Genomic DNA, 22,273 nt, shown 5'->3' on the forward strand with positions numbered 1-22,273 from the left:
CTAGTGGGTAATTTTTAGATTGGAATTAAGTGAAGTGTTGTTTTCCCTAGCATCACACTGCCTAGTCACTCTGAGTTATGTCCCCTCCCCTCTCCAGTGTCCAGGTATCCCTCCAGTGTCTCCAGCGTTAGGGACAGTGTGTATGGTCCCGTAGGGCAGGACGAGACAGGAAGAGGAAGAATAGTGGTGGTTAGCGGGCCAGACGACCTACCCCCGGGGTGGGTGCGGGCACGAGCCATGGTACGAGCGAGGGAGAGGGCGAGGGCACGGGGGCGGGCACAGTGCTGCCTCTCATGCCTAGAGCCAGGTACCCCCCTATCCGATGGTGTGCGCACGCGGTGTGCGGTGATACACACCTTTTGAGACGACGTCAGAGTGTGGCAGGTGGTCTGACTGGGTCTCTTTTTCTTTTCCCCGTTTCTCTCCCCACTCTTGTCTCCTTATTCTCCCCCCTCTCTCTCTCTCTTCACCTCTCCTTTCTAGGTAAGATCAGTACTAGTTCTACCAGTATCCTCAGTTCTCCCCAGACCCCCAGGACGCAGCTCCTGTCCAGCTCCATTGTCCTCAGGATAGCTGACTTCAGCATCTACCAGGTCAGCACACGCACACAGTTGACGTGCTTATCTGATCCACCCACTTCTCATACTGACCTCATCCCGTGTGTGTGTATCAGGTGTCCACAGCAGACCAGCGTCGCTCCAGCCCTAAGGCCATGATCTCTTGTAATAAGAAGTCCCTGTACCTCCCTCCTGAGATGCCTGCCATCCACGTCGAGTTCACCGAATACTACTTCCCTGACGGAAAGGACTACCCCAGTAAGATTGGTTCCTACTCTCCATTCAGTTCCCAGTTTTTGATTCCTAGACCCTCATCCTACAGGGTATACAGGTTTTGCTCCAGCCTAGCGCTAACTCATCTGATTGAACTGTTTGAAGTCTTGACTTGATGTTTATGTGAATCGGGTGTGTTAGTGCTGAGGGAAAGGTGAATGCATTAGTGCGTCACCTCTCTTCTCTTCCCCCTCCACTCATTTCTAGTTTCCATCCTTTCTTCTCTTCCCCGCCTCCCGCAGTCCCTTGGTGCCCTGTGTTTATTATATCATCTTCTCTTCCCCACCTCCTGCAGTCCCTTGGCGCCCTGTGTTTATTATATCATCTTCTCTTCCCCACCTCCTGCAGTCCCTTGGCGCCCTGTGTTTATTATATCATCTTCTCTTCCCCACCTCCTGCAGTCCCTTGGCGCCCTGTGTTTATTATATCATCTTCTCTTCCCCGCCTCCTGCAGTCCCTTGGCGCCCTGTGTTTATTATATCATCTTCTCTTCCCCCCCTCCTGCAGTCCCTTGGCGCCCTGTGTTTATTATATCATCTTCTCTTCCCCGCCTCCTGCAGTCCCTTGGCGCCCTGTGTTTATTATATCATCTTCTCTTCCCCACCTCCTGCAGTCCCTTGGCGCCCTGTGTTTATTATATCATCTTCTCTTCCCCACCTCCTGCAGTCCCTTGGCGCCCTGTGTTTATTATATCATCTTCTCTTCCCCGCCTCCTGCAGTCCCTTGGCGCCCTGTGTTTATTATATCATCTTCTCTTCCCCACCTCCTGCAGTCCCTTGGCGCCCTGTGTTTATTATATCATCTTCTCTTCCCCGCCTCCTGCAGTCCCTTGGCGCCCTGTGTTTATTATATCATCTTCTCTTCCCCACCTCCTGCAGTCCCTTGGCGCCCTGTGTTTATTATATCATCTTCTCTTCCCCACCTCCTGCAGTCCCTTGCATTGATTATTATACACTGCTCAAATAGAACACTTAAACAACAATGTAACTCCAAGTCAATCACACTTCTGTGAAATCAAACTGTCCACTTAGGAAGAAACACTGATTGACAATAAATTTCACTTTTTTATTTCACCTTTATTTAACCAGGTAGGCTAGTTGAGAACAAGTTCTCATTTGCAACTGCGACCTGGCCAAGATAAAGCATAGCAGTGTGAACAGACAACACAGAGTTAAACATGGAGTAAACAATTAACAAGTCAATAACACAGTAGAAAAAAGGGAGTCTATATACAATGTGTGCAAAAGGCATGAGGAGGTAGGCGAATAATTACAATTTTGCAGATTAACACTGGAGTGATAAATGATCAGATGGTCATGTACAGGTAGAGATATTGGTGTGCAAAAGAGCAGAAAAGTAAAATAAATAAAAACAGTATGGGGATGAGGTAGGTAAAAATGGGTGGGCTATTTACCGATAGACTATGTACAAAAATGACCTCCAGCAGGCCACAAATGTGCATGTGTCTGCTCAAACGGTCAGAAACAGACTCCATGAGGGTGCTATGAGGGCCCGACGTCCACAGGTGGGGGTTGTGCTTACAGCCCAACACCGTGCAGGACGTTTGGCATTTGCCAGAGAAAACCAAGATTAGCAAATTCGCCACTGGCGCCCTGTGCTCTTCACAGATGAAAGCAGGTTCACACTGAGCACATGTGACAGATGTGACAGAGTCTGGAGACGCCGTGGAGAACGTTCTGCTGCCTGCAACATCCTCCAGCATGACCGGTTTGGCGGTGGGTCAGTCATGGTGTGGGGTGGCATTTCTTTGGGGGGCCGCACAGCCCTCCATGTGCTCGCCAGAGGTAGCCTGACTGCCATTAGGTACCGAGATGAGATCCTCAGACCCCATGTGAGACCATATGCTGGTGCGGTTGGCCCTGGGTTCCTCCTAATGCAAGGCAATGCTAGACCTCATGTGGCTGGAGTGTGTCAGCAGTTCCTGCAAGAGGAAGGCATTGATGCTATGGACTGGCCCGCCCGTTCCCCAGACCTGAATCCAATTGAGCACATCTGGGACATCATGTCTCGCTCCATCCACCAACGCCACGTTGTACCACAGACTGTTCAGGAGTTGGCGGATACTTTAGTCCAGGTCTGGGAGGAGATCCCTCAGGAGACCATCCTCCACCTCATCAGGAGCATGCCCAGGCGTTGTAGGGAGGTCATACAGGCACATGGAGGCCACACACACTACTGAGCCTCATTTTGACTTGTTTTAAGGACATTACATCAAAGTTGGATCAGCCTGTAGTGTGGTTTTCCACTTTAATTTTGAGTGCGACTCCAAATCCAGACCTCCATGGGTTGATAAATTTGATTTCCATTGATCATTTTTGTGTGATTTTGTTGTCAGCACATTCAACTATGTAAAGAAAAGTATTTAATAAGAATATTTCATTCATTCAGATCTAGGATGTGTTACTTTAGTGTTCCCCACCTCCTGCAGTCCCTTGCATTGATTATTATGTAATCTTCTCTTCCCCGCCTCCTGTAGTCCCCTGCCCCAACCTGTATGTGCAGCTGAATGCGCTGCAGCTGGTGCTGGACCCCAGGAGCCTGGTGTGGTGCAACCTGTTTACGCTGGACCTGAGGCAGAGCCTGGAACAGTTCATGGAGCTCTACAAGCTCAACGACGAGGAACAGAAGCCTGACGAGCACATCGACATCAGGGTGGACGGACTAATGCTGAAGGTAGAGGGCAGAAAGGATACACAAACACAGGCTCTGTCATGATGTTATGTCGCTGTTCAAATCCCACACTCATTCAGTACTTGGACACTTTGATCCAGTCATTTGAGAAATGCAAACGCTACCATAGCTGTGAAAAAAGTCCTTGAAAAGGTCAACACACTCCATTTCTGTAAGAGCATAGTCTTTACATTTCAACAGATTGGAAATTACTCTCATTAGTCATCTTGTACACATTGATGACCTCTATGTATATTTTCTAATACTGTGTTTCTCTTCCTCTCCCCCACCACAGTTGGTAGTGCCCACGGACAGGGACCCCTCCTATCCCCAGGACCTCCCCCGCTCCGTCTCCGTCCAATGCTCAGAGATGGTGGCCACCAACACCCGCCACCCCCCCAACTGCTCCCGCTCCCACCTGGAAGCCCTCCTCCTCTCCTTCCAAGAACAACAGTTCTTCTCCACCTCCTTTTCCTCCTTCCCTCGCTCCTCCACCTCCTTCCCGGTGATCCACCCCGTTTTCCAGCGCCATGCGCATGAGCAGGACACTATGTTGCACAATGTGTATAAAGGGTTGGTGTCGCCCTCGTTGGGCGTGGATGCCCTCAAAATGCCAGCTGCCACAGACTTGTGGGCGGTTCACTTTGCCCAGTTCTGGGTGGACTACGAGGGGACGCGCGGCGGGAAGGGGCGGCCCCAGCCCTTCGTTGACGCCTTCCCCCTCACTCTGTGGGCGTGCCAGCCGGTCAGACACGCCCAGCACCAGGAGCGGCTAATGGGCAGGGCTTCGAGAGGGCAGAGAACGCCCCTTGCTGCAGGCCTGGCCAAGAGCGAGCCTGTGGATACCATAGGACGTCTGCAGAGGAAGAGGCTTTTGAAGGAGTACTATAGTACTGTTACGGACGCCACGGCAACAGAGGCCTCACTGCCACCTAGCAACGGGCTTCACAAGCCACTGTCCCTGGACAACATCCCCCCACCTTCCTCGTCTTCCAGTAAGGAGGCAGACATGCACATGTTAGTGCACGTACAGAAGCACTTGAGTGCACAGGTGAGTGGTGATTCATATCTTTTGGTGTGTGTGTGTGTGTGTGTATATACGCTAAGTGTACAAAACATTAGGAACATTCTCTTTTCATAACATAGCTTTCACCTGGTCAGTCTATGATCCCTGATTAATGCCACTTATGTGTGTGTGTGTGCCATTCAGAGCGTGAATGAGCAAGACAAAATATTTAAGTGCCTTTGAACGGGTTTTGGCAGTAGGTGCCAGGTGCACTGGTTTGTGTGTCAAGAACTGCAATGCTGCTGGGTTTTTCACACAAAAGTTTCCCGTGTGTATCAACAATGGTCCACCACCAAAAGGACATCCAGCCAACTTGACACAACTGTGGGAAGCATTGGAGTCAACATGGGCCAGCATCCCTGTGGAACGCTTTCCTCACCCTGTAGGGTCCATGCCTCGATGAATTGAGGCTGTTCTGAGGGCAAAAGGATGGTGATGCAACTCAATATTAGGGAAGTGTTCCTAATGTTTTGTACACTTTGTATTAATGTATGAGGTGTGTGTGTATAATGTGAACCAACATGCGTTACACTGTGTTTATTTGAGAATACTGAAGTGTGTGTAGTTATGAGCATAATTTGTGTCCAGGTGAGCCACAGGCAGTACATGTTCCTGATGCGGCTGCAGCGCAGCATCAAAGCCTTGCAGCACACCCTGCAACAGGACATGGAGGGGATGGGCTCCAAACGAGACAAGGCAAAGACTACATCGGACCCCCCTCCAGACCACCAGCCCTACAGTGCCTGTGTGGGGATCCTGCTCAAAAGTGCGGAGATAGCTCTCCTCTTGAAGCCGGTCCCCCAGCCCGAGGGTCCTGGTTCCCCCCTAGGGTCGGAGTTGTCCCCCTCGGAGAGTAGATGCACCTTGGAGACTGGGAGTGACGGAGGGGAGGGGGGAGATAGAGGAACCCACGTAGAGGGGGCTGGGACAAAGGGAAGCTGTACAGTGGACCACCTTATGTGCGGGGGAGGGGTAGAGGGTGGGATAACGCAAGGCCCCGCCCCTCTAATCCCCGCCTCTGCCCCCAACCTGAAGGCGTCTTTTGATGAAAGGACAGGGAGATCGAGTTCAGAGGAGTTGGGAGAGGCTATCCTGGAGGCCCGGACTGGGGGAGAGGAGCCGGGGACCGGAGTTGTTTGTACAGCCCAGCAGGGTGAGTCCTCCAGGGCAGACCCCACTCTCTCAGACCCACTCTCCACCAAAGACTGGAACGAGAAGAACCCTGGGGCCAGACTGCCTGAGTCTATGTCCAGGTATTTCCCTTCCATCATTATCATAATACAGTCTGGTTATTTAGATTGTCCTTACCGTAACAGTCCTTTCCCAGCTAAGTGTTTCCACTGCAGTCATTTAGCTGTGGTGCCACGGCAAAATAATTGCTGCCACTGCAAAAAAATATGGGACATTTAAAAAATGTATACTGAGGTGCACTTTGAAGATGCTGGAACAGTCCACATGTACTTTTCCTCTGCAGACAAAATCAGACAACCCCACAGTATATTTCCTCTATTTACATAATCGCCTTGTGTGTGTTCTATTTCACTCTCGCAGCACATTTCCACGGCGATGTAGCCTATTCCGTTATCATAACCTTAGTTTTTATTTCTCCGGTTCGGCCTACGTTAGCCATTTTCACGTAACCAAGGCTACCCAGGAAAAATACGCTTTGTAATGTATCACAACCGGCTGTGATTAGGAGACCCATAGGGCGGCGCACGATTGGCCCATCGTCGTCTGGGTTTGACCGGGGTAGGCGTCATTGTAAATAAGAATTTGTTCTTAACTGACTTGCCTTGCCTAGTTAAATAAATAAAAATTCTCTGGTGGGGAGAGGGAACATAAGCGCTGCACGTGGACAATTGTAGCACCTCACGAAGAAGGGACAGTTCCCGGCTCCACACACTCTCAATGCGTGTTTGGCTGGTAGCCTTATGTCTGTCTCGCCGTTCACTGAATGGAATTCACAACACCACAAGCGCCTGGGGTTTGAAAGTGTATTAATAACTTGATTTTAAAATATTTCCCGACCCGCAATGTAATTTTTCTGAACCACGAGCCGACCCACTGGTTGAAAAGTTTTTATTTTTTATTTTTATTTTTTTGTCTCACCCATGCGTATCTGACCCGATGCAGGACTCTACCAATGATTAGCCCAACAGGGTAAATGCAGATAGGCTACACCATGCTTCAGCCTATTTATTTATAGCCACTATGCTGCATCAGTTGGGATAAAGGTGATAATGCTTATTGCTAATAGCATACCTGATCATAGGAACCATGCATAGGCTATAAGCATGGTCCACTATGTTACAATTTAAACAAATAATTTTACCAATATGTTATTTGGCTCATTTCTGGAGGTAGAAATTATATTTTGGTTGGTGTCAACATCATTTTATCTTCATACATTTTTGATAGAATGTCCTTTTAAAAAGTTACCAGAAGTAAGCTTCTCAGTCCTTCTGCATCAAAATTCTCTGGGGGGGACCCCCAAAACAGTGGGGGAGGGAAACCCCCTGACCTTTCCCCGTTACTGCTACCCATTTCTCCAGAGGAACACTGATTCCATTACTTCCATAACAGATTGTTCAGCTATTCAGACGGTCAGACTGTAAAACATTCAGTGATGATTCACTCCAAGTCAAAGCAAACTATAAGAACATCTTTACTGTGACTTGGTGCATGTCCCGGTCGCCAGATCAGCAGGCCAATAACACTCATTCAGAGGACTTATGACAAGCTTTAAATAAACAGTCACTCCTATTACTGCAATACTCAGTCACAACAATACTTCCTCCAGAAGTCATTACAGTTAGTCACTTATTCATGCCCAGCTTAGTAAAGCATCATTTAATGTTACTTTACTGTTACTTGGTCAGTCCCATCACATCAGTCTGTAGTACTACATCATGTCTGTGTAAATACAGTGACCGCACTGTACCTGCCCTATACGTCACAATATCAATGTTGTCACCCATAAGAGGTGTTTGTTCATTTGTGTGTGTTTCTGCCTTGTCCAATGAGCTCCCATACAAGGTGTGCATCTGTCTTTTTGTGTGCGTGTGTGTGTTTTTCTCACTCTGCTACTCTACACTGTAGCTCAGTGTCCTCTGCTCTGACCCATGCGAGGTGTGTGTGTGTGTGTGTGTGTGTTCTCTCTCTACAAAGGAAAGGCAGTCTGTCAGTGGTTTCTGACCGGCTCAGCTCCTCAAACACCCGGTCCACGTCCCTTTATTCTATTTCCAACATGTAAGACACGTCTGTCTGTGTGTGCGTCCGCATTCCTTTAAATATCTGTTCACGGTGTGGTGTGTGTGTGTTGTATCTGTACGTGTGCATGTAGAATTGTCTGTGGTTGGGTGTATATCTGTGGGAGTGTATGTGGGTCTGTATACATTTACACGCTGCAAGTTGGTGTGTGTGTGTACCTGGTGAATAGTGTGTGTAGCCTTTATCTGGTGACTACTAGCAGATAGTCTTGGCTAGGTCAACGGTCTAGACCTGAGCCCGGTTTCCCAAAAGCATCTTAAGGCTAAGTTCATTGTTAAAACCAGCTCAATGGTTCTGATGATGAACTCAGCCTTAAAATGCTTTTGGGAAACGGGGCGCAGGGCTATTCAAATCCATGCCTTGAGGTCCACAGTACTCCTGTTTTTCTTTCCCCTCACCCTTCTCCCCCACTCACACTCACTCTTGTTTGTTTGTGTTCCAGTGGGCGTCTGATGAGGGAGCGTTCCCAGTCCAGTTTCTCAGTGTCCTATAAGAACATGAAGAAGACTCCGTCTCTGCAGTCCTTGGACAACCTCTCCATAGACAGCTACCTGATGGAGGACGGAGACACAGACACATACAGCCTGCTGGAGAGGGGTAGGAAACACACACACACACACACACACACACACACACACACACACACACACACACACACACACACACACACACACACACACACACACACACACACACACACACACACACACACACACACACACACACACACACACACACACACACACACACACACACACACACACACACACACACACACACACACACACCGACAGGCAGTGGATAGTCAACAGCTTCTAGTTCCTCACTGAGAATGTGAAATGGTTCCTTCACACTGACAGTGTGGTGAAGATGGCACAACAAAGCCTCTTCAACCTCAGAATGCTGAAGAAATTCATCTTGGCCCCTAATATGTTGAACAAACCAGCTGCGTTGCAAAATAAATGTACATACATGTTGTTAAGTCGTTTCATCCACTGCTCGCACGTGTCAAGGGGCGTTTGCGTTCCAGGAATATAACTTGGCTCTATTTTAGACGCTTGATTTGCTGCAAGTCCAGCTTCTCCTATCTACTCATTGGTTTTTAGGCACATATACCCACGTGGGTGATTGAATGTTCATTAAGTATGTTCATGTTCATTAATTGTTTATGGTTCATTGACCAAGCAAGGGAAACAGTGTTTAAACCCTTTACAATGAAGATCTGTGACGTTATTTGGATTTTTACGAATTATCTTTGAAAGACAGGTTCCTGAAAAAGGGCTGTTAATGTTTTTGCTGAGTTTTTAGGTTTGTGTCTGGTATTTATCAATGTTTTGGTTGCAGACCACCAATTTTAATTTATTCTGTGTCCACAGACGACGTGTCCATCTCAGGCTTTAAGGATGTGGTGAGGGAGCAGAGTGCCACAGAAATTGCCAAGGAGGCAGCAGCAGTAGCGGCCATGGGCACAGGGGAGCAGGACGGTGCTGGCTCACCAGATACTGTCAGTGCCACCTCCCAGAGCATCGACGAACCTACCAAAGACATGGTAATACACACATGCACAGGAAATGTATGCTCACATGCAGGCATGGATCCATGAACACACACACTGCTGTACACACACGCACACTACACTATACAGTGCATTCGGGAAGTATTCCGACTCCTTTACTTTTTCCACAATTTGTTACGTTACAGCCTTATTCTAAAATGGATTAAATCGTTTTTTTTCCCCTCATCGATCTACACACAATACCCCATAATGACAAAGCCAAAAGTTTTTGACATTTTTGCAAATGTATTAAAAATAAACTGATATCACATTTACATAAGTATTCAGACCCTTTACTCAGTTGAAGCACCGATTACAGCCTCGAGTCTTCTTGGGTATGACACTACAAGCTTGTCACACCTGTCTTTGTGGAGTTTCTGCCGTTCTCTGCAGATCCTCTCAAGCTCTGTCAGGTTGAACAGGGAGTGTCACTGCACAGCTATTTTCAGGTCTCCGGAGTAGAGGTCAACCTATTAATCGGAATGGCCGATTTAATCAGGGCCGATTCCAAGTTTTCATAAAAAACGGAAATCAGTATTTTTGGATGCCGTTTTTGCAGATTATTATTATTATTTTCCTTTACACCTTTTATTTAACGAGGCAAGTTAGTTAAGAACACATTCTTATTTTCAATGACGGCTTAGGAACGGTGGGTTTAATGTCTTGTTCAGGGGCAGAATGACTGATTTATAACTTGTCAGCTCAGGGATTCAATCTTGCAACCTCACAGTTAGTTAACTAGTCAAACGTCTAACCACCTGCCTCACGAGGAGCCTGCCTGTTACTCGAAAGCAGTAAGAAGCCAAGGTAAGTTGCTAGCTAGCATTAAACTTATCTTATAAAAAACAATCAATCAATCATAATCACTAGTTATAACTACACATGGTTGATGATATTACTAGTTTATCTAGCATGTCCTGCGTTGCATATAATCGATGTGGTGCGCATTCGTGAAAAAGGACTCGTTGCTTCAACGTGTACCTAACATAAACATCAATGCCTTTCTTAAAATCAATACACAGAAGTATATATTTTTAAACCTGCATATTTATCTAAAAGAAAGGTTAGCAGGCAATATTAACCAGGTGAAATTGTCACTTCTCTTGCGTTCATTGCACGCAGAGTCAGTGTATATGCAACAGTTTGGGCCGCCTGGCTCATTGCGAACTAATTTGCCAGAATTCTGCGTAATTATGACATAACATTGTAGGTTGTGCAATGTAACAGGAATATTTAGACTGATGGATGCCACCCGTTGGAGAAAATACAGAACGGTTCCGTATTTCACTGAAAGAATAAACGTCTTGTTTTCGAGATGATAGTTTCCGGATTTGACCATATTAATGACCTAAGGCTCGTATTTCTGTGTTATTATGTTATAATTAATTTTATGATTTGATAGAGCAGTCTGACTGAGTGATGGTAGGCACCAGCAGGCTCGTAAGCATTCATTCAAACAGCACTTTCATGCGTTTTGCCAGCAGCTCTTCACAATGCTTCAAGCATTGCGCTGTTTATGACAAGCCTATCAACTCCCGAGATTAGGCTGGTGTAACCGATGTGAAATGGCTAGCTAGTTAGCAGGGTTCGCGCCTATAGCGTTTCAAACGTCACTCGCTCTGAGACTTGGAGTAGTTGTTCCCCTTGCTCTGCATGTGGGTAACGCTGCTTCGAGGGTGGCTGTGGTGAGGAGAGGGATGGAAGCTATACTGTTACACTGGCAATACTAAAATGCCTATAAGAACATCCAATAGTCAAAGGTATATGAAATACAAATGGTATAGAGGGAAATAGTCCTATAATTCCAATAATAACTAAAACTTAAAACTTCTTACCTGGGAATATTGAAGAAGAAAAAAAAGGAACCACCAGCTTTCTCATGTTCTGAGCAAGGAACTTAAACGTTAGCTTTCTTACATGGCGCATATTGCACTTTTACTTTCTTCTCCAACACTTATTATTTAAACCAAATTGAACATGTTTCATTATTTACTTGAGGCTAAATACATTTTATTGATGTATTATATTAAGTTAAAATAAGTGTTCATTCAGTATTGTTGTAATTGTCATTATTACAAATAAATAAATAAAAATCGTCCAATTAATCGGTATCGGCTTTTTTTGGTCCAATAATCTGTATCGGTATCGGCGTTAAAATCATAATCGGTCGACCTCTACTCCAGAGATGTTCGATCTGGTTCAAGTCCGGGCTCTGGCTGGGCCATTCGAGGACATTGAGACTTGTTCTGAAGCCAATCCTGTGTTTCCTTGGCTGTGTGCTTAAGGTCGTTGTCCTGTTGGAAGGTGAACCTTCGCCCCAGTCTGAGGTCCTGAGCGCTCTGGAGCAGGTTTTCATCAAGGATCTCCTTGTACTTTGCTCTGTTCATCTTTGCCTCGATCTTGACTGGTCTTCCAGTCCATGCCGCTGAAAAACATCCACACAGCATGATGCTGCCACAAACATGCTTCACCGTAGTGATGGTGCCAGATTTCCTCCAGATGTGACGTTTGGCAGTCAGGTCAAATAGTTAAATCTTGGTTTCATCAGACCAGAGAAGCTTGTTTCTCAAGGTCTGAGATTCTTTAGGAGGCTTTTGGCAAACTCCCAACGGGCTGTCATATGCATTTTACTGAGGAGTGGCTTCCGTCTGGCCACTCAACCAAAAAGTCCTGATTGGTGGAGTGCTGCAGAGATGGTTGTCCTTCTGGAAGGTTCTTCCATCTCCACAGAGGAACTCTGGGTTCTTTGCCACCTCCCTGACCAAGGCCCTTCTTCCCCCTTTTTTTGTTACAAACTTCTATTTAAGAATGATGGAGGCCACTGTGTTCTTGGGGACCTTCAATGCTGTAGAACTGTTTTGGTACCCTTCCCTAGATCTGTGCCTCGACACAATCCTGTCTCAGAGCTCTACGGACAATCCCTTCCACCTCACGGCTTGGTTTTTGCTCTGACATGCACTGTCAACTGTGGTACCATATATAGACAGGTGTGCCTTTCCAAATCATGTTCAATCAATTGAATTTACTCCAATCAAGTTGTAGAAACATCAAGGATGATCAATGGAAACAGGATGCACCTGAACTCAATTTCGAGTCTCATAGCAAAAGGTCTGAATACTGTATGTAAATAAAGTATTTATGTTTTTTATGTTTAATACATTTGCAAACATTTCTAAAAACCTTTTTTCTCCTTGTCATTATGAGGTATTGTGTGTGTATTGTTTTATTTAATCAATTTTAGAACAAGGCTGTAGTGTAACTTAATGTGGAAAAAATCAAGGGGTCTGAATACTTTCTGAATGCACTGTACATACACATGCACTGTACACACACATGCACTGTACATACACATGCACTGTACACACCCATGCACTGTACATACATATATACTGTACACACACATGCATGAGTGTACTTGAGCATTTTTCATTTCCTGAACTGCAATTTTACCCCACTTTCTGAATTGATTAAATTAACATACATTTTTATTCATTTTAGCTGACTCTCCTATCCAACTTAATGCCTCCCTCCCTCTCTCTCTCTCCCCCCCAGGTGTCGGTGCTGGTGCTGAAGGTGCAGTGTGTGTGTGGGGGGATGGAAGTGCGAGGGGAGAGCACAGCTGTATCTCTGGAGGTGGGCTGCGTCAGACCCACACAGCTGGGAAACGTCAGCCTCCGACAATACCTCAGCAACCGCAGCCTGGGTGAAGATGCACACAGATGCATGCGTAGACACACAAATGAATACATACATACATACATACATACATACATACATACATACATACATACATACATACATACATACATACATACATACATACATACATACATACATACATACATACATACATACATACTTGTGGGCTAGTACACTACGACATACATTGCAGTTACACATACTGCAGTCTCACTATTCCCCATTCTCTTGGAGTACTATCTATAGCTGGATTAAGGCTACACAACACTCCCAATTGACTTGGTTTACCCTTCCATAACTCTTGCAGGTATGGTACCCACTGCTCAGGGCAGCACTATTGTACCCCCTGCCCCAGGCAGCGAAGGTATGTGTGTGTGGAACATAAGCATGAGTAGGCAAACGCAAGCTTGCGCACAAGTGCTACTCCCTGTCTGTTTGTTAGTGTTTTAGTGTGTCTCTGATTTCATCATTGGTATGAATTGACAGATAGTAATTAGCATTTTTGCTCCACCATGCATGCTACACACGTTTGTTTCACTATCCTTGTGGGGACCAAACAATTGATTCCCATTCAAAATCCTATTTTCCTTAACCACAAACCACAAACCCCTAAACCTAACCCCTAAGCCTATAAATAGCCTCTTTCCTTGTGGGGATCAGCAAAATGTCCCTGATTTTCCTTGTTTTACTATCCTGGTGAGGACTTCTGGTTCCCACAAGGATAGTAAAAACGTGTGACTGCAATGTGTCTCTCAAGGGTGTGTGACTGCAGTGTGGGTGTGTGACTGCAGTGTATGTCTCAAGGGGTGTGTGTCTAACTGCTGCAGTGAGATGGTGGGGGTTTTGCTCCCTTTACCAGCTACATTAAACCCAGTGTCGGTATGCGTCTTTGGCCACCCCAGGTTGTGTGCATGTGTGTCTCCAGCATGTCACCTCCAACGTGTGTGAATATTTAAGAGGGGTTGGTGAGGTCCATATTTACCCCCCCTCCTCCCTCTTTCACAGAAGAGTAATTCCCATCTCTGTCAGCTCAGCTCTGCCGCCTCCCTCTTTCACAGAAGAGTAATCCCCATCTCTCCCTCTGCTCACAGAAGAGTAATCCCATCTTTCTCTCTGCTCTGATTCCTCCCTTTTTCACAGAAGACTAATCCCCATCTCTCTCTCTGCTCACAGAAGAGTAATCCCCATATTTCTCTCTGCTCTGCCTCCTCCCTCTTTCACAGAAGAGTAATCCCCATCTCTCTCTCAGCTCACAGAAGAGTAATCCCCATCTCTCTCTCAGCTTGGCTCTGCCTCCTCCCTCTTTCACAGAAGAATAATCCAGATCTCCATCCTTCACTACCCCGCTCTCTCTCGCACGCTCTCTCCTTTCCTACCCCGCTCTATGTGTCTCGCTCCCCATCACTTTCTCACTATTTCTGTTTTTACCTCTTACCTTCTCTCACATCTGCCATTTCCTCCTCCATCTCTCCTTCCTTCCTGACTGAGGCAGTGACCGATGCGTTGTTGTAGTATTAATGTGTGTCTGCGTGGGTGCAGCTGCTGTGACACTTTACTGTCCTTTTAAATAGTTGAATGGGATCAGTACCCCCACCTACCAGAAGGGCCCTTGCTTTACAAATTAGTCAGACCTTAGTAATGGATTCAAAGACTGGCGTCAGCAGTAAGGCAGTGTCTGGTTGTATGCCAGGCCGAGCGGCCATCGCTGAGCCTTTTCTTTGAGTTGTGGTTGCAGTGATTCTGTTTGTATTGCAGCCAATCCATGCCTTCTCTTTTTAATGGGAATTAATTGATTACTGATGTTCTCATTTTCTCTTCCACTCCCCACTCCTTCCTCTTTCCCTCGCTAGGTGGTGGTCTGGAGGCCAATACAGACGGGACCACCCATCTCCCGGAGGTCAGGGCTCGGCTGGAGAGTGGGCCCTGTGCCGCCGCCCACTCCCCCCTGGCCGAGACCAACGGTTTCCTCCAGCTGCGTCTCCACGGCTACCGGGCCAGCTTCCTCATGTCGTCGCTAAGGAACCTGGCTCACTTCCTGGAGGATGACTCCGCCCCCCAGGTCCTCCCGATGGAGATCAGCGTCAGGGACACACACATCAACCTGAAGGTGGGGATGAACACACACACAGACACATTAACCACAGACACATTAACTACATACACATTAACCTCTGTCCCCCTCTGCAGGATGATGGTCCCCGTGACAACCCGTCTGACCCTGATCCCACCCCCATCACCCTGCACATCTCCAACCTGCTCATCCACAGGACCGACGATGGAGCCTTCTCTATAGGGGGTGAAACACACACACACTGCCTCACACACACACAAACACAAACACACACACACACACTGCCTCACACATTCACTCATATAGAGTTGAAGTCAGAAGTTTACAAACACCTTAGCCAAATACATTTAAACATAGTTTTTCACAATTCCTGACATTTAATCCTACTAAAACTTCCCTGGCTTAGGTCAGTTAGGATCACCCCTTTATTTTAAGAATGTGAAATGTCAGAATAATAGTAGAGTGATTTATTTCAGCTTTTATTTCGTTCATCACATTCCCAGTGGGTCAGAAGTTTACATACACTCAATTAGTATTTGGTAGCATTGCCTTTAAATTGTTTAACTTGGGTCAAACATATTGGGAAGCTTTCCACAATAAATTGGGTGAATTTTGGCCCATTCCTTCTGACAGAGCAGGTGTAACTGAGTCAGGTTTGTAGGCCTCCTTGCTCGCACACACTTTTTCAGTTCTGCCCACAAATTCTCTATAGGATTGAGGTCAGGGCTTTGTGATGACCACTCCAATAGCTTGACTTTGTTGTCCTTAAGCCATTTTGCCACAACTTTGGAAGTATGCCTGGGGTCATTGTCCATTTGGAAGACCCATTTGTGACCAAGTTTTAACTTGAGATGTTGCTTCAATATATCCACATAATTTTCCATCCTCATGATGCCATCTATTTTGCGATGATGGCCAAACAGTTCTATTTTTGTTTCATCAGACCAGAGGACATTTCTCCAAAGTATGATCTTTGTCCCCATGTGCAGTTGCAAACCGTAGTCTGGCTTTTTTATGGCGGTTTTGGAGCAGTGGCTTCTTCCTTGCTGAGCGGCCTTTCAGGTTATGTTGATATAGGACTCGTTTTACTGTGGATATAGATACTTTTGTACCTGTTTCCTCCAGCATCTTCACAAGGTCCTTTGCTGTTATTCTCGGATTGATTTGCACTTTTCGCACCTAAGTTCGTTAATCTCTAGGAGACAGAACGTGTCTCCTTCCTGAGTGGTATGACGGCTGCGTGGTCCCTTGGTGTTTGTACAGATGAATTTGGTACCTTCAGGCGTTTGGAAATTGCTCCCAAGGATGAACCAGACTTGTGAAGGTCTACAATTATTTTTCTGAGGTCTTGGCTGATTTCTTTTGATTTTCCCATTATGTCAAGCAAAGAGGCACTGTGGTCCTTGAAATACATCCACAGGTAGGCCTTGAAATACATCCACACCTCCAATAGGCTAATTGACATCATTTGAGTCAATCAGAAGCTTCGAAAGCCATGACATCATTTTCTGGAATTTTCCAAGCTCTTTAAAGGCACAGTCAACTTAGTGTATGTAAACTTCTGACCCACTGGAATTGTGATACAGTGAATTATAAGTGAAATAATCTCTCTGTAAACAATTGTTTGAAAGATTACTTGTGTCATGCACAAAGTAGATGTCCTAACAGACTTGCCAAAATTATAGTTTGTTAAGAAGAATTTTGTGGAGTGGTTGAAAAATGAGTTTTAATGACTCCAACCTGAGTGTATGTAATCTTCCCCCTTCAGCTGTATACTCACTCACTCACTCACTCACTCACTCACTCACTCACTCACTCACTCACTCACTCACTCACTCACTCACTCACTCACTCACTCACTCACTCATACACAAACACACACTGCCTCGCGCATTCACTTATACACAAATACACTGTCACACGCACACACACACACCCTCCGCCCCATTTCATCATCATACAATGACATAACTTTCAAGTTTATTTCTACCTTTCACCCACTCCCCCCACCCTCTGTTGTCACAGTGGAAAATACGTCTGAGGCGGGGCCTAAGAAAGAAGTCCAATTGATTGACAGCGGTCTGTCTCCAGTCCCTGAGAGTGTGGTCAGCAGCACTCTCAAGGCCACACAGACCCCCGGCCCTCCTAGCCCTAGCACAACCCCCTCCAACAAAGAACAGGTGAGTAGTCCACACACACCACCCACTCATCCAGGGCCTAAAATGAACACCCGCCACCTGCCAAATGAGGGTGGATTTTGGAATTATCAGGTAAGACAATTGGCGGAGGGTCAGGGCTCCACAGTGCGAGCATTTCACTCTCATTTGTGACTAAAAATAGGCAAGTATGATCACATGAAAAATAAATGCTGCAATATTTAAGTTATTTCCACCGTTTTGTTTCATAGCTTGTAAATTAATCGGACAAGTCAAAGAACTGCAAATCCTATGCAGCCTATTCCACTTTGCTCTTAGGACAGTGCGCATGTGAAGAGCTGCACACAGGCATAAAAGTTTGTCTAATTTACTTGAAACAAAAGTCTACTGAAGTGTTGTTGTGTTTCTCTGCTATTTACATTGTTTTGTTCACACGCTAGGTTGTTTTTCTATGTTTGAGTTTCAACTGCTCGGGAAGCGAAGATAACGCTTCTACTTGTCAGACTCAATCTCACAGCCACAAACATGACCTGAATAGTGTTACCATGGTAACCTCCAGCCCTTAAAGGGGCAGGTGAAAATGTTTGTCTCATCTGTGATATTTTGTGTGTGTGTGTGTGTGTACTCAAGTCACAAATTCAATTAAACAATATACCACATTACCTTTCTAGTAATACATTTGTTTTGGATACATTACAAACCATGCTTTTGTTTTGTTTTTGTCATTTTAGCGGGGGAGAAATATTTTGGCTGGTAAAAAAATCTGACCAAAATCAAATGTTATGCCCTGCACTCTTTCATAGGAATTTAACCACCACGCTCATCAACACCCTCTCTTCTGTTTACTCCTAGCTGCTGATAGAGGAGAATGAGTGTTTGAAACTGGAGCTCTCCAAAGCCAAGATGGCTCTAGCTGAGGCCCAAATGGAGAAGGACTCCCTGTTACACAGCATGAAGAGTCTCAAAGTGAACAGCAGCTAGGGTAGGCCACCAGAGGCCCAGTGACCACCAGTCTGTAGTGCTGCATATCACCACAGGGGGGAAGCAGAGAGGAGAGAGGGGGTGCTGGATACTGGAGCTACTTGATATATCATCACACAAGTATTATTCAAGCATCAGCCAGGTCATTCAAGCCTGTTCTGATGAAGGGCTGGTCGCCTAAGAACTAAACCACACACACACACAGTCCATGAAGTCTACTCCTTAACACACACACACACACACAGTCCCTGAGAACTAGAGTGGGGCTACTTTTTCACTACCACCCTCATCTCAGGAACTGGAGAGTGGACAGTGTTAGACTTTCATCCCCTCCTCCATACAGTGCTGCCGTGTCATCCCTGGGCTGGGACTAGGACTGCAGGACACATGCTTGTTTTACATGCTTGTTTTACATGATTGTTGTGCTTTTGAGTTTCTCTCTTTATGCAGTAAGTTAGTGTTCAGTCTCCAGTAATCCGACTCTGCAAGCCAGAGCAGCCTCCTAAATATAGGAGCATAAGGAGGGATGAAGGGGAGAGGAGACTAATCGAAATTAAACAGCCCTCAAGTGGAATGGAGGGGCTAGGGAGGTGGGGTGGGAGACCTGAATGTTAGGCTTGGGGGAAAAGTTGCCCTCCCTGAACCGTTACCTTAAATAGGAGAAACAATGCAAAAATGGGCAACTTTATCAAGCATCATATTTTTGAGGAGCATATTCTATATGTAATGACCTTTGATGGGAGGGGCTTGCCTGGGTGGGGTGAGACACTGAATGTCATAACTATGGAGGAATGTCTTAAAAATAGACTTATTTTGCACTGCGCTGAAACTGAACATGTAATTTGGTGCTTATGGAAAAAAAATGTATCTAGCGCTGAACCAATTGTATTTGGTGTGTATATGGTAATGTACTTATGATGGGCAAAGCGTACACAATGTTTTCTACAGAATTCTGAATGGTTGTGCAGTGTGTTCAACATGTATTTGTCATGTAACTAAAACAAGCATTTCATTTAATTGAAAAGGAAAATATACAATTCTATATTTTCACATGTACTTTTCTTCCATTCCATCTAGTTGATGTCTACAATGCCCATAATGTCCCACTGCACTGTTTATTCCCCACTATTTTTCTACATGTAAATAGCTAGTTGTGTGTCCAGCACTTTTGAACTATATTCATTGTAAATACGATCCCTGTACGAAAGCATCATCCAATCCAGTTGAGAACACTATCCTGTCATCTCTCGATTATCCAATGAGTGGAGGGATCACTAATATGGAGAGCAAGTTACCATCTCTTTTCTCCTATGAGGATAAAGCCTGGGGTGTATTCATTATTCGGATTCCTTTACAGAATGTATTTTCTGTTCAAAACATTTTGCAACTAAGAACATCTACCCAAACAGAAAACGTTTTGCAACGATTGAACAAATTCAGGTAGCCCCCCCCCATTGGTTCTGTTTGCGTTGTTTGCTTCCGTTTAGTTAGAGTAAATGGTTTCCGTAGCAAAACGTTTTTTTTTTTTTTTTTTTTTTTTTTTTTTTTTTTTTTGCAAAGGTCTGCGACTAATGAATACAGCTTTCGCCGACCCTCTGCCGAGCCCAACACCGGACGATCCGGTTTTAAGGGGAAATGGAAAAAGCCTGTGACGCGACTTCCACTTTTGATCATTAACAAGGTGACGCTCCATCTTCTCCTCCACATGTACTGGATTGGTTGAATGGTGCAGAAGAGAACCTCCCTGACCCCCCCCCCTTTGCTGTAGAAGATCCAGTTTCAGGTGTTTATTTTACTCCTGCTATGTTAGGTAACTCCTCCAAATGCAGGAGGGGGAACGGCATGTGCTTTTCTGCGCGTTCATTCTATATTTGCATAATCCTACATGTAGTGTTTCACCAACGTGAAGTTGTGCCCATATCTGCTGCACCATGCTTGTCTGTTGGGGAAGCCTTGGAGTGTTGTAGAATAGAGCTGTAGTTCCCCTTTGGAGCATGCTTTTGGTTCACACAGAATTCAGTCACAAGGCAGTTCTGTCTGAAGCATCACGTCTTACACAGGGACGTTTCCAGTAGTAGCATGACATTTGCTGACGTATTACAATGGCTTGCCTCTCTTTAAAGGTGTAGTCTGCAGGTTCTCTGTCCCATATGGCAATGAGATCAAGTAAAAACACAACTACTCTAAAACAAAACCAAAGAAGGTAAAGGTAGTTCTGTTTACACCAACGATGGCAACTGGTCTTTCTTTGGTTTTCACTGGCAGGCTCACTCGAATGACCCCATCCTAGTCCTTCAAAAAGGGCAGGTTGGGAATACATACTTTTTCTACTTTAAAATTGTTAACTATCCAAATGGTGGACCAAGCTCAGCCTAGGTCTAGTTCAGTCCAGCTGAATGTCTTTCCAAGCTGCGCTTCACTTGCTGGTTCACTTACCTGCTCAACACTGACAACATTTGAATGGCAATTAGGATTTTAATGCTTGATTGTACTTTAAAGGCTGCCCCCTCTGGAGTTTCTAACTTTCTCATCCACTTCCTTGTCTGGATTGACCCGCCCCCTTATTACAATAGCTCCTCCCTTGACCTGCTCAGCTCCTGAACCTGTGTACAAAAAGAAAAGGATTTGTAATATTTGTCTGTCAAAGCTGCTGAGCTACTGATGAAAAATAAAAAGGTATCCAATCAAAAATGTCTTTCTCAGTTGTCCTACTGTTCTTCCTTTGCACTAACACTTGCACTTGTCTGTTCTTACTAGCAATCATTATGCTAATAGCTTCTCTATTTGGGGGACTTTCACTTACAATGATTGTGATGTGGTTGTTTTACCTATCTATCTTAAGGGGCAATTCCAACCTAATTGTCTTTGTCTCCAGCACAATACCAATGTCTACATATGTGAAAATGGTGCATTTCTATGTTTTGTAGAGAGAAAAATATATATAAAATTAAAGTTCTGCCCAATGACATCAAAAGTAAATACATTTTAAAAACAGTGATTTTCATATGTGGACGGCAATAATGAATGAGGTTGAAAAGTGGCGGAATTGCCCTTAAATTGAATTCCCCAAGTCTGGGGGGACAAAAGTATCAGATGAATGATCAACATGTATATCTTATGAAACATGGTGCACACCCAAGGTCATCTGTCTTTCTACTGAATTGTGGGGGGTTTAAACCTGGTGCATCTGGACAAGGGAACTTCCACCAGTCCACTAACGGGACAGAGCAAACACTTCCATGGGAGGAGTGGATAGAGGAAGCTGCTGAAAGTATCAGACATTGACAAGGGATTGAAGACCAAGCGTCTACCAGTGGAGGGCACCATTGTGAAGGACACTTAGGATTCTGCACTGAGGAGTATATACATGTTTGCCTAATCACTTATACTAGTCTTGATAGGAATTATGGATCGTTTTAATGATTTTTAAGGAAAATAGTTGTATTGAACGTTGTCAATCTTTGGATGTCATTTGAAAACATGTTAACTTTCACTGCTACGGGGATGACACACCGCTGTACATCTCAATGAAACATGGTGAAGCCCCAAAATTGCCCTCGCTAGAAGCCTGTGTTTCAGACATAAGGAAGTGGATGGCTGCAAACTTTCTACTTTTAAACTCGGAAAAAACAGAGATTCTTGTTCTAGGTCCCAAGAAACAAAGAGATCTTCTGTTGAATCTGACAATTATTCTTGGTTGTACAGTCGTCTACAATAAAACTGTGAAGGACCTCTGCTTTACTCCGGACCCTGATCTCTCTTTTGACGAACATATCAAGACCGTTTCAAGGACAGCTTTTTTCCATCTACGTAACTTTGCAAAAATCAGAAACTTTCTGTCCAAAAATGATGCAGAAAAATGTATCCATGCTTTTGTTACTTCTAGGTTAGACTACTGCAATGCTCTACTTTCCGGCTACCCGGATAAAGCACTAAATAAACTTCAGTTAGTTT

At 45.2% G+C, this 22,273-nt stretch overlaps 1 protein-coding gene across 3 annotated transcripts in view; it reads left to right on the forward strand.

Annotated features, from left to right (window-relative positions):
* The window catches only part of LOC118372081 (UHRF1-binding protein 1-like), an 88,692-nt gene extending 67,679 nt beyond the window's left edge, over positions 1-21,013 (forward strand). Inside the window, exons 11-24 of one of the 3 annotated variants that reach the window (XM_052492521.1) lie at positions 484-593; positions 674-815; positions 3,328-3,524; positions 3,817-4,572; positions 5,176-5,840; positions 7,756-7,836; positions 8,300-8,454; positions 9,234-9,406; positions 12,965-13,115; positions 13,419-13,475; positions 14,962-15,218; positions 15,299-15,407; positions 17,208-17,362; positions 18,191-21,013. In XM_052492521.1, coding sequence (XP_052348481.1) covers positions 484-593; positions 674-815; positions 3,328-3,524; positions 3,817-4,572; positions 5,176-5,840; positions 7,756-7,836; positions 8,300-8,454; positions 9,234-9,406; positions 12,965-13,115; positions 13,419-13,475; positions 14,962-15,218; positions 15,299-15,407; positions 17,208-17,362; positions 18,191-18,319 — 3,137 coding nt within the window. In that variant the 3' untranslated portion in view covers positions 18,320-21,013. The remainder of the gene's footprint in view (positions 1-483; positions 594-673; positions 816-3,327; positions 3,525-3,816; positions 4,573-5,175; positions 5,841-7,755; positions 7,837-8,299; positions 8,455-9,233; positions 9,407-12,964; positions 13,116-13,418; positions 13,476-14,961; positions 15,219-15,298; positions 15,408-17,207; positions 17,363-18,190) is intronic. The other 2 variants (XM_052492522.1, XM_052492523.1) reach the window with 2 other exon arrangements.
* The last annotated feature ends 1,260 nt before the right edge of the window (positions 21,014-22,273 follow it).

Source organism: Oncorhynchus keta, chromosome 33, assembly GCF_023373465.1.
Source record: "Oncorhynchus keta strain PuntledgeMale-10-30-2019 chromosome 33, Oket_V2, whole genome shotgun sequence".
Taxonomy (NCBI): Eukaryota; Metazoa; Chordata; class Actinopteri; order Salmoniformes; family Salmonidae; genus Oncorhynchus; species Oncorhynchus keta.